At 43.0% G+C, this 17,741-nt stretch overlaps 1 protein-coding gene across 4 annotated transcripts in view; it reads left to right on the forward strand.

Annotated features, from left to right (window-relative positions):
* Positions 1-17,741, forward strand: part of LOC139446728 (uncharacterized) — a 122,382-nt gene that overhangs the window by 27,338 nt on the left and 77,303 nt on the right. For all 4 annotated transcript variants that reach the window (XM_071228027.1, XM_071228025.1, XM_071228024.1 and 1 more), the window contains one exon: positions 2,344-3,745. In XM_071228027.1, the coding sequence (XP_071084128.1) occupies positions 2,344-3,745 (1,402 nt within the window). The remainder of the gene's footprint in view (positions 1-2,343; positions 3,746-17,741) is intronic.

The raw sequence follows: 17,741 nt of genomic DNA on the forward strand, positions 1-17,741 counted from the left end.
AATAACTTATATACATTAATCACCAAATAATGTTCCTTATAACCATATCAGTTTATAGAATAGTTAAATGCACTATATATACAATAACAAAAAATGTACGGTATTTACAAAACATAAGCATATACACATGTCATTGAACAAATTCAAGTGGACTCCCCTATTCCCGGGGAACAGGACATTGCTAATCAGCCAGATCCTGAGGGTGACAATCGAATGGAGGAGGGCACATGCCCCTACTGTTTTAACAAACCCTGTGTAGCCACCCACAATAGAACAGCCAGATGGATGGGACATGCGCTCCCTCCAAGCCCTAATAACTGCACCATCAGAAAGGCTCTCTACTATAAATTCTGGAAAATAATTGACAACTGTAACGGGTGGAAAATACCAGCATATGTTCAAAAGAAGATCAGACTGGTTGATGAGGAGCATGTTGTCTTCCTTCACAGACAAATAATGCCGGAATGTGTGTTGACACTTGTGCGAACAAAATACCCAAATAGGATAAATGACATATATGGGACACAAGTGGTGGCTAACTGACTTTGTTATTTTTCTCTTTGTATATATATGATCATTGATATTCTTTCTAAAACTGCAATTAATTTCTTTGGGGAAAATTAAAAAATTTCTAAAGCATAAAACAGTTTTGAAACTCTTGGCATCATATAGTGGACTATGGCAATACAGTATCCTTATCAGACACGTGATTGTGATTTGTTTACATAAAGAGTGTAATTGCCCCTATGAGGTCAAATGTGTGACTTGTGCTGTGTCAGGCCTTCCGTTCCCTCCTGGAGGAAAAAGTGGCGGATTAACATTTACTTGATGAAATAATACCTGTAGTCAAATCAAACATTGATACTGTCCATAATTAGTGACAGTGAGGTACTGACTGCTGTACATGACCCATCACTGCAAGTAAAACAACACGTGTTTGAGGCAAGGTCAATCTTCTACCCATGCGGCCCAATCTCCTACCCAGAATTCCATGCGGCCCAATCTCCTACCCAGAATTCCATGCACCCCAAACTCCTACCTAGAATTCCATGTGCCCAGCAAAGTACCTCTGCCACAGGTCAGTGCCATATGATGGTTTGTCACATCTTACACAGTCCATTAAAGATACTGCGCACGTTTTTCAGCTGTTTCATTTTTGACAAGTCTACATATCTAGATCAACATATGTCATAGAATGGTTAACTTTCATTGAGAAAACAGAAAACTGTTTCCATATGCATAGTTATCCATTGTTTACATTCGTTGTACAGCTCCATGTGCTGTCATTGAAGCCCTACGGAGAGCTAGCAATACGGATACTTTGATGCATAAAGATATATTGTCATGCACCTCACTGTCGCAGTTTAAGTAATATATCTATATAATTATGCTAAATAATAATTAAAGAGCTACAAAAGGGTTGCATTAAGCCCATCTGTTTCTGATTTTAGAATAAGTGTCTTTGTTTACAAACAAGAGAAAAGTCTGACCACATGATATACAAATTAGCCTGTGACAGTGGTGTTAATAGTCATCGCATACCTGCTGTTACAGGAGTAAATAGCAAAACAAGTTCATGCAGGAGAAAACTGTACAAAGACGATGGGCCAGCATTTAGACAATTTGAAAATGTGTCAGTTACTACCCCTTGGCCAGTCAAATCCAAAATATCCATTGTTTCAGTTGTTGAGGCAACGGTTAGGTTCTTATCATGTATAGCACTTCAAAGAATGGTCTCTTTATTCTGAAGGACACTTAGAGGTACATGACCCTGGGAATCCTAGTAACCCCGACATTGACCATTGCAGTGCAAAGAACTTTGCATCATATTTTCTTTTTCCTAAAATCTATTAGCATTCATTATTTGGTTGACATGGTTGAAGTTTCATCAAATCACAAACATTATTTGTACTGTTTTTTATTTCAAAATGTAAAGAAAAATATTATATTTCAATCTCTGTATGTTTTATTCAAATACAACAGATTGGAATTTTCTGATACCGATTGTGATATCTCTCCCACTTTTGGATACGATTGTTCACCAACTGCATTTATCTGCGTAGCCCACTACATCTATATGGGAAAAAAATAACTGGACAAAATAATGTTGTCCAATGTATGACAACATCAAGTTGTGAGCACATATTTGAATCTCTAGAAATGATGTCATCATAGTTTTATCATGAAATAAACCATGCTTCATTCTACATTGTACAGTTTTTAAGATGTTTTTTTGTTGTTGACATTTCAAACTATTACTATCCAGTTGAGCTACAGTGCCACGGCACTGTTGTGATTGTTTTCCATGTATATTTGTTGTAAGTACATTTATATTTGTGACAGGCTCATCGGGCTCACTTTGATGACCTCACAGAAGTGCGCTTGGTCATCCAGAGGCCTGAGGGCATCCTTCAGAAAGCTCAGGAACACGCTGATAAGATTATGAAGCAGCAGCAGCAGCAGCAGCAGCTGAAGCCAAAAATGCCCCCCCTGAAGATGCCCCCAAGACGAGGTGTATCAGATGTCAACTTCAGCCCAAGTCCTGGCATGTCTATGTGCCCCAACAGTCGACCTGTTCTCACCAGTGTCAGCCCTGTGTGGCTGGGACCTCAAGGTCAGCAGGACCCTGTGGAGAGGGTTGTGTACTGGAGACATTCTGACAAACAGACCACTGATGGGCATGGAATGTCACCCAGCAGCTTGACCTGTGAGCCCCAATTCAGAGGAGTACCCAGTCCATACAGTCTAGGAGTCTGGTGTAAGAATTGTGGGAATGAGGCAGCCTCCAATGTAAGTCATCATAGCCCACCACACTCACCTGAAGATAACAGTAATCCTTTGTATCACCAAGGAAGCAGCAGTCCAACTTCACCCACAGATGGGACAGTTCCTTGCTCAAGAGTATTCATATGTGGCAATGCAGCCAATCATCTGGCTAACATGCTAATGTCAGGAAGTCCAGCCAGCACTACCATAATGCAGGACACGCATACACGGCTGGTGAAGCTTTCCTTGAAGAAGTTTGACAATAGTAAAGTGTCAGTAGACATATGGCAACAGCGGAGAAATGTACCTAGAGACCAGCATAGAGTGTTAAACGGGACAGGCTACTTCAGCACTTCGAGTGGCTGTGTTCATTGTGGGGCAGATGGAGCCAGTGTCAATGTGGAACTCTTTGTCATTCAGGACGACAGTTTCTTTCACCACAGCAGTCACTATCTGTTCACAAGGGATAGCCTTTTCATCGTTGCATTTGATTCACAGAAAATACTCACCAACATGTCCACTGATATCGCTCGTCTGGAACAACTGCTGCATAGTATACAGAGTTACGTTGGGAACATGGCTCATATTGCTGTGTATGGCATCTTCAGCCTGGATGACGAGGAGGACAAAGAAGATGAAGTGCGCACAATGTTCTATGCCAATGACAGACAGCATGGAAAGTACTCTGTTTCAATCCCTCATATAGTGTTTGTTAATCGATCCAATGTTCATGAGACAAAGGGTGAATTGTGCTCCAAGATATTGATGCACTCCTTATCATATGGCCAGAAAGTGCTCACAAGATCTCAGCATGTGTCTGAAGCAGTTTCTAGCCTGGAGCATGAGTCCCGCACTGTGTGGCTGGGAGAAGAACTCAGACAACAGATTTCTGGCCATTGTCCCCAGCACAAAGACTTAATATTGCAAGCTGATGTTCGTGCTGAGCTGGAGCAGATGGGATGCCTCAAACCACTAACAGGTATATCAACTTATATTTGGGGGATAATTCTACTTGTCGTAATAGTTTTATCAAAACTAGTCCATAGTTCAGAAGTTAGTGTGGCTCGACTCTGAAGCCATACAAACAAACAAAACTTTTTTTAACTTATCCTGCATTACTCCGTATTGCATCTGACCCATAAAGATTCTGGGGTAGAATAGGTCTTCAGCAACCCATGCTTGCCGTAAAAGGTGACTATGCTTGTCGTAAAAGGCAACTGACGGGATCGGGTGGTCAGGCTCGCTGACTTGGTTGATGCAGGTCATCGATCCCAATTGCGTGGATTGATGCTCATGATATCAATCACTGGATTGTCTGGTCCAGACTCGATTATTTTACAGACCGCCGTCATATAGCTGTGATATTGCTGAGTGCGTCGTAAAACAACAAACCAACCAACCAACCAACCAACCAACCAACCATATTGCATCTACTGCTGTCTTTTGACAGAGAACTGAACTGTGTGGGATCCAGCTGCTGAAGAAAGTTGTCCCAACCAGTCCAGGAAGCAGCGTCCTCTCACAGTCGGCACGTGACCCGGAAGTCATGACTCACATCAAAACACATAACTGCTTTGTCACCTCCACGGATGGACGTACTGTGTATCCCTTGTGGAAATTAAAGCTTATTGTTTCTATATTTTGCGTGTTTCTACATTCATTGCATGTTGCTACATTGTTACCTGTTATGGGCTGTTACCTTAGGGTCTTCCCATTCGTAATTTGTAATGTTTTGTCGCTTGTTTGTGGCTCAAGTCACAGTATTTACGGGCACAATGTTGTTCCCGCCATTTTGCTTCTTTCCCACCATTTTTGCCATTCACCACGTGGCCACGGAATTTCGTGTTCTGCGTTTTGAATTCTCTCTTTGGCTTGGGTAATACATTAAATTTATGTATTTTGTTTTTGGCGTGCTTAAAGCCTTGCCTTTTCGCTACCTTTCAGCGTAATTGTTTCCTCTCATAAACTTCAATAAAATACAATGTTTATGAGTCACATTATGCTTCCCATACTTAGTGGTTTTGCCACATGGTTATGTGTTTGCTTAAAGCTATGCCTTTTCACTACCTTTAAGCGTAATTGTTTGCTCTCATAAACTTCAATAAAATACAAAGTTTTGAGTTACATTATGCTTCCCGCACTTTGTGGTTTTGACACATGGTTATGTTTTGCTTAAATTCCAGATTTTTATACCGCGGGAACAAATCTGGTCGAGGCCGCCCCTTCTGCCGTGATTGTACGACGCCCTGTACTTTCACAAGGCAGTGCCGATGTTGCAGTCCTTCGCTGCTGTGATCCTTCAGCTCGATACGAGTATCCAGGAAACACCTCACTCAACGTGTTCGTCTGATATGGCTTATGTGGTCTTTCAACACTCTTGCCGTCACCCTTATCGACAACAAAACAAAGACCGCTTCTGGTGACGCCCTTAACGGGACAGGTCTTCCTTTTCGTCAGCCATCTACGTTGACAGCAGCCACGCTTAGCCGAGTTTCGCAGTGCTACCAACACCTGGGGCGCTCCCGAGAAGCAACATCTCTGGCGCCTCCAGCTCTCCGGCGCTCCCGGCACCTCAAGCTCTCCAGCCCCCCCCGGCGCTCAGATCAACAAGCTTCAACAAGCTCAGATCGACAGGCCGAGTATCTCAACCGATCTTCTGCTTTGGCATAAGGGGCGACAATGGCAATCGCCTCTCCGGCGCCACTGACATCTGCTTCTATTACTGACATCTCATAGCTTGTCACACGGAGAAGCAAGGTGAAACAATTGTCTTTCAATTGTCGCCGCTCCTGTCGCTGCTCTCCCGTAGGTCTTCGGGATCGTGACTATCGTTCTACTTCCTGGGAGGAATCTTTTCAACCAATAGACCTTTGGTCTGATTCAACCTGCCTTAACCCCGTTGTTTAAAGCGCCATGCTTTCGGAGAGATGACCTGCGGGTTTCCATCGAAACAGAGCTTCTGGTGGACAGCGTCTGTATCAGACTCGACGACCACATCCACTGTCTTCTTCGTCGACATGGCCGACACCAAAGCTGCTCAACCCTGCCCTAGCGCCAGCGTTCCTCAAAGAGACTCTTCCTCGGCGCTCCCCGGGGTTTTCCACGACGCCCTCGGTGCTCCAGAGTTTTTCGCAAAACTCGGGTACATCACTTGTTTGTCTACCAGACAGTTTCTTTGAGGATTGCACCTCATTTCCGGCTCCAATGTGGCTTTCTCTGCTACTGCTCAGAGTGATTTACATGTCACATGTCAAGTACTCGGACTGTCAACAACTCCGACCGGAATTAGGTCAACTGACCATAGCGAGCAGTGCAATGTATTTCTACATATTGGCTTGCATGCTTACATGTATGCTTGGTGCAACAGATCCATGCACAGATGATGGAAACAATAGACCTCCACTGCCAACATGGCTGTCACGAGGCACCTGACAGCACCTGACACTGACACTGATTTTGGTCGCGCCTTTGTCACGCCAGAAGTTGGTTTATCGACCTCCGAAACATTGCCAGAGACAACCCCTGGAACTTCCGGTGTGGTCCAACCTTCTGCTCCATCCACACAGTCGGTTGCCACACCCTAAAACCCGCATGGTTTCATCTGCACGCCTGGCACATCTGCAGAAAGCCCCATGAGCCAAGGGCTATTCGGCTAGAGCGGCCAAGGCTATTGCTTCAGCCCACTGTCCATCTACACGAGGACTGTATGATGATAAATGATGCTCGTTCCAGGCATTTTGTTCAGACAAACACCAGGATCCGATGACAGCGTCACCACAGTTCCTGGCTCATTTCCTTCTGTACTTGCGCAGCACCTGTCGGTTGAAGGGCTCTACCACCGCCACATACCTGTTCGCCATCAACTCCGTTCTTGCCATCCCGGATGATCGGAGAATGACGAAAAGTCACGAACTACAGGCTTGGCTGCGCTCGTTCTGTCTTGAAGACCAGAAGGCCAAGTTCAGTTGGTCAGCCAGAATACTTTTCCCTGTGGCTCCGGGTGGTCATCCTCAGCTTATAAAGCCGCCGGATTGGACCCTCCCCTCCAAGGCTATCAACCCACATGAGATCAGGGCGATCGCATTTACCATGGCTCTTCACAGTATAACTGTTCCATCCAGTCGCTCATGGAAGCCTGTTCTTGGCAATCGGACACCGCCTTTGCTAACCACTTCTTCCTTGATGTAGCCTTGAAAGATGTCGCCGGCGTTCACAGTTTTGGTCCCTGGTTGTAGCCCAACAGGTCATCTACCACCGAGGCCACTGATTCTCCGATACCCTGAGATGGGCCTATCGACCTCTCTGGTGTTTATCACCCCAGACGGCTCTCTTGCGTTCCGCATTCGCTCTTAGGTAAGTTTTAGTTTTTGGCTACCTGCCTTATTCTATTTCTGTCACCTATCCAGGTTTTACTTTTTGCATCAACTCTCGTTTCCTGGCAACAGGAATGGTAGTAGATGTTGACACTGGTGCCGACGCCAACGCCACTGATTCTCTGATACCCTGAGCGGTGCCGTCGACCTCACCGGTGTTCCTCGCCGCCAGACTAGAGGGCTCTCCTGCGTTTTGTCCTGGTAATAGTCGTAGATATTGCCTGCCGACGCCGCTGATTCTTCGATACCCAGAGCGGGGCCCGTCGAACTCTCTGGTGTTTATTACCTCAGATTAGAGGGCTCTACTGCATTTTGCTTTCGCTCTTCTGTAAGTTCTACTTTTTGGCTACCCACCTCATTCTTTTTCGGTTTCGTTTTTGCATCGACTCTTGTTTCCTGAAGACAGGAATGGTCGTAGATGTTCCGGTCATCACTTGTATGCGGTACGGATTCATCTGACCTTGACCAGGGTTTATTATGGATCACATCTGAAGGTATGCCCACCGGCCATGCCGTTTGATAAAGATGCAATATGGAGTAATGCAGGATAAGTTAAAAAATACAGTAAAATCTAAATATTTTTTACATTTGTATACTTATCCTGCATAACGAAGTCTAAGTGCCCTCCCTTCGCTACGCTACCTCTTCAAGAAGTTTCAGATGTTACGTGTTTTGGTGTGACGTCATGACTTCTGGGTCACGTGCCGACTGTGAGAGACTGGTTGACAGAAATGGCTACCATAGCCTAATTAAAAACAAACATTTTCAGATTTTCTGTTGTGATACTTTTAATAAACCATATACAGTATTTTTTATATTGGTGATTCATTCCACATTTGCACAGTATCGGGTAAAAATGATTTGTTCTAGTGAAATGTTCGAGCATTTACAGTCTGTTTATGAGTTGCATAGTAGTCATGCACAGCTAGGCCTAGTAAGAAAAGCTAATAAAGGGTAATAACATCGCATACGGAAAAGTAGCCTACTTGTACCAACTATTATAAAGCATAAACCACAGATCGTCATCATGGTCATGTGGGTGGCTTCCCTTCACACACAATGTTCACAATGTGCATTCAAGTTCAGTGGTAAACCCATAATTTTTTACTTATCCTGCATTACTCCTTAATGCATTCACTGCTTACTTACGGCAACTAGAAGGACAGCGCTGTGAAGGTCCTGGGTGAAGAAATAAAGTTGTTGTTCTCAAGTCCCTATCAGTGGCCTTCCCTTGCTGTCCTGTGACCTTGATGACACCTAAGGTCATCTTCACATCACTGCTTGTCGCAGCACAGCTAGGACGTGTCCCAGCGGAGCTCTCCTTTTGGATTAATTTCAGGCCTTCAGTTTTCGTCTACAATGCTAAAATTGATCTGCGATGGGTGATGTATTTCTTGTCATATTACTTTCACCATGTTGTGTAGTTTTATGTGAATTAATTAGGCGTGAAAAGACTCTTGTCTTTTTTCCCCGCCACAATATTGTTGTTCGCCGCCATTTTGAATTGTGTTACAATTGTTTGCCTGCCAAGGTAGTCATATTGTTTACAATTCTCAGCTACGTATGTATAACATATTCTTATGTTCTTAAATACTACTAGCTTTGGCGTAACAGTGAGTTGCGTATACTCAAATTATTGTATACTTTTTCAACTCGTTAAAAATATGGTTGCCGATAGATTAATATCAAATCTACGGCTTTCTTCCAGTCCCGCTTCATCAACAATTCTTTTATTGCGTACCTATGTTTATGCGATTAAATAGTTTTTTGTTGGTCTTTTTGGTTTACATTGAGTGGCGTATATGTACTATTGTATACTCTTGCAACTCGTAGTTTTGCCGATAGATTATTGTTCAATTCTATGGCATTCTTCCAGTACCGCCTCGTCAACAATGGCGTAATTGTGTAACAAACCTTTGAGCATTGTACGAATTGTCGTGGAAAAAACCTTACAAAGATTATCATCCACGTTGTTTGGTCTGTGCTCTCCAAACCCTAAATGAAAATATAAATACCCTTAGTTTACATTGAGTTGCGCATACAAAAATGTTGTATACCCTTGCAATTCGTATTTTCGCATTCTTCCAGTACCATTTCTTAAATGGTTTAATTGCGTAACTTATGTTTGCGTGGTGTACATATTGTCGTGGAATAATCGCCCAAAGATCTTTATCCACGGTCCTAGGCATGCACGTAGATGTGCTCGCCAAAATTCAAAATGTAATTTTTGTGGAAAAGCTCTAATCCAATGAGTTTACTATATAAAAGCAGGTTACTCACAATCATATTTTGCAGTTATTCCGTCGTGAGACGAGAGGAATGTCACCATTGCAGAATAGCGAATGACATGGTTCGGTCATTACCACCCAACCGTTATTATCGGCTGTGACTGCAGAAGTACACCATCCCCAAAATCAACAATACCGGAGGATTTTGTGAGTATCGTAAGTGCTCCTATTTTTTCAGCCGCCGGACACTTCCAGATACATGTATGTTAATCTGTGACGTCGGCGACAGCACCAGCATATCAAGATGCTATGATGGGGGTAGATTAGACGCAAGCCTTGATCCAGTCAATACCTTTGAGTTTTGTGTCTCAGTTATCTGCGCCGAGCACAGCACTTGACTACAACCCAAGCACTTCTATTCCGCAAGCGACGCATGATCAGCTTAGCACTGTTCCAACATATCCAGCATAGACCTGCGCCGAGCGCAGCGTCTGACTGCTAACCAAGCGTTCCTATTACGCAAGCGATGCACGATCAGCTTAGCGCTGTTCCAACATATCCAGCATAGACCTGCGCCGAGCGCAGCGTCTGACTGCTACCCAAGCGCTCCTATTACGCAAGCATCGCAGGATCAGCTTAGCGCTGTTCCAACATATCCAGACCTGCCCTGAGCGCAGCGTCTGCATACCAATCAAGGTCTCTACAATGACGTTCGCCCAAAGGCTTACAGTGTACTCTGTTACGTAACCGGCACATGATCAGCTTAGCACATGTACCCGATTGGGTAGCAGAACATCTCGTGTCAGTAACGCCCTCCCCTGATAACGGGGTAAATAAGAGGGACACCACGAGGAAGACTTCTCCAAAACTCACACTTGCTCCGTCATTTAAGCAACCAATATCATCAATGTTTGCAGTGGATCAGAATCTATTAGAGGATAACCCTATCTGATTAGATCACTTTCAAACTATGGTGTTTTTCCTACAGCGTCAGTTTGACCACAGGAAAATTCATCTTTAGACCGTTCTGATGGAGATTACAGTTACACCCAAGACTTTATAGTGTTTCCAACTGAGATTCTGGTTTCAATGGCAGTCTATTACGTCAACCTTGGTCATATACTCCCCTGTTCAATGAACAGATCGCAGACACGCACATCAAGATCCCTAAAAGCTTGCCTCTGGGAAGACCAGCATTCCCTTACTGGGAAAGGGAGTGGCAAAGACAAGTCTCAAGGACGATTTCGTACTTATCGCACTATATCATGGTGTCCGTATACAGGTAGAGATAACCCCACCGTTGACCACAGTTTGATTGGGAAAATCCAACATAGACATACTGTTGGTAAGAAGAGCTGTAGAGTGGGTTCACAACCCAGTCTTTACACCGGAATTTATCCTCACACCTACCTTGTACTCATGAAGGACCCAGACAAGATGAGAATGATCCACAATCTCTCTGTGTTCAACGAACCTTTGATTCTTGATCAGTCTTGACTATCCATCCTAACCGTAGACTTTTCAGGTCAAGTTCATTGGGGTTCACTACCAATGGTAGTATTTCCCATTTGACATGTCAGTGACACTTATGGCTATTTACAGGAGTAATGAAGCCAATAACAATCTACACTTGAAGAACACTTGGTTCGAGTCGTAGATGGAGGGCGATCTACTGTATCATCAACACATGTCCATAACTGGGATAGACAATCAACGAGGCGAAGTCGGGAGTATTCTTCTCCCTATTGAATTCAGTTCATAGGACACCTGTTCAAGACAGACCAGGATATCCTATCTGTACCGAGGGACAGATGGCACACGTTTCTACTTCTGTTGTCATCTACTCTACACCAACCACACACACTTTGCCAGTGGCAAGTGTTGCTAGGGTTAATCACCTCGGCACAGGAGTTAACTAGCATGGGCCGCTTACAACTGCGACCAATTCAATTTTTTCCTGAACCCTTACATCAGGAGTCAGGATCCACTCAAGGCCATCACTCTACCGACTAAGCTAGGGCCTTGCCTCAATTTGTGGCGTTGAATGTCTGCGGAGTCTCTTTATTCGTGTTTTCCCCTAATACACACCTGTTTGTGGACGTCCCCCTTCAGGGATGGGGTCTTTACTTACAAGACCAGATAAGCTCAGGGCTATGGCCCGGCGCTCAATGAAAGTGGCACATAAACAACTTGGAGTTGGAAGCTTTAATTCTGGCTATATCACATTGGCAGAATCAACTACAGTTAGCCCGACTCGCAATATCCACAGACAACAGCACTGCGGTGTGGTGTCTGTGCAATTGGGGAACAACACACTCCCACTCTCTACTTCTACAGACATTCAGATTTGTTCCATCTAGTGGATCGGCTGTGACTAAAGTTCATAGTTCAGCACATCCCCGGATGTAGAAACATACTGGCCGATACTTTATCACGTCCAGACAGGGTGGCTCCCACCGAGTGGAAATCTCTCACAGAAGCATTCCAGTTACTGTTTCAGGAATTCAGGCAACCAAACATTGACTTGTTTATTACTTGCCTAGGCCACCAACTCATGACGTATATCTCCCCGTTGACGGATCCGCAGACTTGGGCGGTGGACGAGTTCAGTATCACTTGGGAAGGGCAAAAAACATACACTTTTCTGCCAGCACTTTTACTTCCCAAGGTGATACAGGGGATCAAGGAGACAATCTCGATCTCTCCTTTGGTCGCACCCTGGTAACCGGTGAGAGGGTAGTTCGTCAAGCTCGGAAAAATCTAGCCGAAAACAAATCACTACCCCTCTCACAGTGGTCCAACCTACTCATCCACCCTCAACAGCAAATTGCCTCACCCAACGTCTGCACGCATTGTTCGTCTTTAAAAGGCGTTTAAGTGCGAAGGGTTATTTAAACACGGGCAGCAAAGCTATAGCTTTAGTTCATCGTTACTCTCCCAGAGACTTGAGACTTTTTACAGGGAAGAAAAGAATCAAGACTGTACGATTGCGTCCCAATTCTTAGAGGAATACCTCCTACTTTGCGGACCAAAAAACACTTGGAAGGTAGCACCATTACTACGTAATTGGCTGCAATTATCTTAGTGTTGGCCATTTCCGGAAAATCACAATGTGATTAAGGTCACGGAACTACAGGCCATATTATACTCATTCAGGCTTGAGGATCAGAAGGCCAAGTTCCCCCCACCTGATTGGGACTTGAACGTGGTACTTCGAGATTTGCGAGGGCCCCCTTCGAGCCCCTCATTGCATCCTCATCCAGCGCGTGACACCTTCGTTACACTCTCGGTATAGTATAGAGAGCTCCGCGAACAGGCTATCGCTGTGAGGAGCTTGCCTCATTTCATGACCAGAAACAATGGTTTGTCTTAGCATTAGCAATGGCAGTACGGGTGAGCGAACTACATGTGATTGACTCAACCCGGATCCGTTTTAAGCATGGGACGCATGGAATGGGACATCTAGGGTTATGCTGGGATTTTATTGCTAAAATCTACTACCAGGCCAACCCGACCGTTCCTTCACCATCCCACCTATATCAACTACTGTGGGAATCATACATGGTGAAGTTCTCCTGGAATCGTGCGAGCAGTTCGAGTTTTCAGTCGACGCTCCAAGACTAGGCGTGGTTCGGGGAAGCGGTCCTTGATACCCGTATTTACTTCGTCCACGACCGAAGTTAGTCGCATAATCGCAAACACCATATCTCTATGGTTACACGCAGTAATCCTTCAGGCCTACGAGATCGCCAAACGGAACTCGCCGAGAGCGAATTACCCTCAAGATCTCAAGGTGTCAGCCTTACCAGGGCTCAACACGGCAATTGTGGTTTTGGAACAATCACGGAAGGATATTTCTGGAGATTCGACACATATTTTCGTTAGTCATAACCTTCGCGTTGATGCTCTCGAGGATGTCGAAGATGTTCGAAGTTTGGCCCTGTGGTTGTTATCCTGCAGGTTGCCAACCCCTGACGCAAATAATGAACTCGCCCTATACAGAGACCTTCAACTTCCATGTGCAGTCACTCAGTCGCCGCCAGTGGAAGAATATTAGACAATCTTGATTGTCAGCGACGGCTCTATGACGTAGTAAGAAAAGAATTAGCTGAATAGCTATTATTTTCTTTATTACTAAGCGTGTATAGGGAATTTCTCTTTAATTCCTATGTTCAGTCTTTTTTGATTTTTTAACAACTCTACCGTAATGGCGTTTTTTTCTGAACTTTTCCGTTTCACGGTTTATCGACCAACTGGTGTCGTATTGCAGGGTGTGAATTATTGAGGTTTCTGTATTCTGAAGGTTTACCCACCTCCAAACCGTTCGATACAGATGCATTAAGGAGTAATGCAGGATAAGTAAAAATTTAGTAAAATCTATATATTTTTTACATTTGTATACTTATCCAGCATTACTACGTTTAAGGCCCACCCGTCGTAAGACTTGCCTCCCCACTTTGGCTTCAGAAACCTCAAAAGTATGTTTTTCTAAGAGCTAGGGTGACAGGCAGTGATGTGAAGATGACCTTAGGTGTCATCAAGGTCACAGGACAGCGACGGAAGACCACTGATTGGGACTTGAGAACAACAACTTTATTTCTTCACCCAGGACCTTCGCAGCGCTGTCCTTCTAGTTGTCGTAAGTAAGCAGTGAATGCATTAAGGAGTAATGCAGGATAAGTATACAAATGTAAAAAATATTTAGATTTTACGAAGTTTATATTGTAATATATGAATTTTGATTATACATGTCACACAAAAATGCCTCGATTTTAGCTATGGTTTATTCTCCCTGCATTGTTTTGTTTACGATAAACGTCTACCATGAGTTGTGTATTTCTTATAAGTGATATGAGATATCAACATTTTATACAGCTTCTTTCAGGATGTTAATAAAATGAACAAACTTACAAGTATTTACCCATATTTAAATAATGATGAATACATTAAATGAAATGCTTTGTTTGATGACCCTTCAGTTAAGATAGGTTTTGCATCATCTTGTGACCAAATATCAATTTGTTTTGCTCTGTAGTTTCTGAATTTTCACCGTAACCCGTGAGTTGTGTGAGACACTAATGTTGTTGTGTTGGCCATATTGGTACAATTCATCAATTTCAACTTCTTTCACTGACATACTTTGGGTCAAATCTCTAACTTTTTCTCAAGATCTTTTGCTTTGCTTTCATTCTAAACATATTTCTTACACACTGATTCCCGGTGACAGTAAGCACACCAAAGCCTGGTCTACCTTCAGGCACGCTGAAGGTTTCAATAATTCTAGGCGTGAGGTCACCTGACATCACTGAATGTCCAAGTCAGGAACGGTACCTCATCCCAGACAAGCATTGTCTCTTTTTACAGCTGAAGACCTATTCTACCCCAGATCTTCACGGGTGAAAATACACTTCCAAATCATAACACTGCATATGTAAAGAAATTCACAAAATAATTACATGACATGGATTGTTCTCCTGCATGTTTCAGCGTTTATCTTCACTGGATGATATTGCAAATTATACTCAATTGCAAATATGCAGTTAAAATGATAAAAGCATTGTTAACAAGACCAACATATCAGATCCTAAGCTTCTTTTGATAAATATAAATGCTACAGAAATCTACATCAGCATACCCCAATCAGTGCAGTGCTGTGATGGTCATGCAGAGTTGAGATGCAGCATTGGCCAGAGAAGATAAATGTTGAAGTGTTTAAGGCCAAAGATCTGGTCACATGCCACAGAAACAATAGAAGGGACAATCACTGGCCAAGTCATGGCGGGACCTGGCAGCTAAAAACAAAGCAGTACAAGAAAACCCTATGCTTACTTACATTACTGCTTTATCTAGGGGTTAGTAGTGTTCGCATTACTTTAAGGAGCTACTATTGTACTTTATTACCCACGTGGTAAGATACTAAATCCGTACGTCACACGTGTGTCGTACAAGATTGAACTTGTTTTATTCGTTTTGAATGGATAACTGTGACCTCTGTCACACCGAGACTACTTTTTTCATTCATAAAAAATCGCGAGCCGTCATTCATTTACAAGGCAGAACTGAAGCAATCTCATGTGAGCGAGGGATATTAACAAACACTTTATTAAACCAAACAAGATAGTCACACGCATCAAATTGTTTGCATCCTATATAAGTTATGCATTGAGCTTCTACAGACATTATATAATGAGCTATGTCCATTTACAATGTTCGACTACTGTTCAATAGATCGAGGGCCCACATGAGCGTGACGCACCCGACTACTTTCGCAACTTCCAGTTTGATTTAACGTAAACGGATAAGCATGATGAAATGAAGTCAGTTTAATATATCTGGACAGATATCCAGACTTACTGGGATGATCCGGTTGTGCCATCAGTGTCCTCTTAGAAGCGTATTTTGTGGCGTTGTTTCGGGAGTTGTTTGTTCACGACTGCACAACCAGATCACTCAAAGTGAACATTTCCGATACAAATAATTCAAAAGCTCCGTAGAAGTGTGGCTGATTTCTGATTATGTGGCCCAAAATATCCCAAAGGTGAACAATAATATTCCCTATCTCAAGCGTAAAACGCTGAGTAGATCACGGTTGTCTTTTCTTATTCCGGTGGTGACCTTACCTATTCTGGGTATTGTTTCATATGCATAGATTAAGATAATAGTGCATGTTCTCATATACTAAGCAGGAAATAATAATCAGCTGTACTGCTGTACGTGTTCTCCCAGATCTACTGCTGATTTAGTGAAAAAAGCTCCCAATAATATAACGCAAGACATTTTTGGTGCAATGATTGGAAGAAATTGCATCTAAAATTGTTATTTTAACAGGAATAATTTATTTCAATATCATGTTATTTTAGTTGCAGCTTTTGCTATATATGTTTAGAATAATAATAACCATAAGTGAAGCACTTTGGTATAGCTGATTACTGTTGATGGATATTTTATATTATGGAACAGTTTGACCAGTTACGTTTGACCTCATGCTTCCCGTGGTCTTGCTATTTTGATCCTGAAAACATAATGTCATACAATAGTCAAACTACGACAAATATGACTTTTAACCAGTCAAAATATGTCATTCATGACAACTAAGATTCATTTGAAAGCTTCAGTAGCAGAAATCTGATCATGGTTACTGTAAAAAACTGGGAGTCGGTGTGGTCTGCCAATCAGTTCACACACAATTCTGCTGAAATTAATGTAAACATTATTGAATGAAATACGAAACAAACTTGGGATAAAGCGGAAAGTCATGTAAACGCTAACGAGAAATTACGTTGTGAACATCTGGTGTGTTTTTGCGGAAGTACACAGTGCTTATTAGTTCTTAGCTGTTTGACTGGATAAAGGTCGATTGAATACATCTTGCATAACCATCATTGAAGTCATTTTCTCTATCTAATAGTAAACAAGGGATGGCAAGGGGGGCATGTTAATTTCAAGATGTGTCGTATACTTGTAGAGAGGTCAGCTGTCTCCTGATGTGAAGTCAGGATGGTTCATGATGCAAGTAATTATGTCTCCCCCAGAATGGAGGGAGACATATTGTTTTTGGCACGGGTCCCGTGGGCGTCGGCGTCGGCGTCGGCGTTCCCACTGTTTCCGGACCATATCTCAGAAACCGTTTAATATTTTTTCGATATTGTTTTTGGCACGGTTCCCATCGGCTTCAGCGTCGGCGTCGGCATCGGCGTTCCCACCGTTTCCGGACCATAACTCAGAAACCGTTTAATATTTTTTCGCGAAACTTTGTATACACATTAACCCAGCACTGAAGTAGTGCCTTTTGCTATTTAGAGATTTTTGACATTTTTATTTTTTCTCGTTTCCATGGAGATAACTTGAACATAGGTTCTGAATGGGGGTAAGCTTGGTTTCCGGACCATAACTCGGAAACCGTTTAATATTTTTTCGCGAAACTTTGTATACACATTAACCCAGCACTGAAGTGGTGCCTTTTGCTATTTAGAGATTTTTGACATTTATATTTTTTCTTGTTTCCATGGAGATACGTTGAACATAGGCTCTGAATGGGGATAAGCTTGGTTTCCTGACCATAACTCAGAAACCGTTTAATATGTGACGAAATTGATCCAGCTGATATTCCAGACCTGCAGACAGAAGCACCTTCATCTCGATCTGTGTCTTATGCACCTCCTGCTGAATTGCAGTCAAGTGTAACAGTTACTCAACACAGACTTCTCTTATCAAAACTCAACAAAAAATAGTCACTGTTGTTTTATTTCATAAGGGACTGGGCACTCAGAGTGGCAAATGGATTGGATGTTAAACCATTTCACATATTTTTGACAGGAGGTGCTGGGACTGGAAAGTCTCATCTCATCAAATGCATATTTCATGAAGTTGAACA

Source organism: Haliotis cracherodii, unplaced genomic scaffold (assembly GCF_022045235.1).
Source record: "Haliotis cracherodii isolate W230 unplaced genomic scaffold, xgHalCrac1.p SCAF_6, whole genome shotgun sequence".
Taxonomy (NCBI): domain Eukaryota; kingdom Metazoa; phylum Mollusca; class Gastropoda; order Lepetellida; family Haliotidae; genus Haliotis; species Haliotis cracherodii.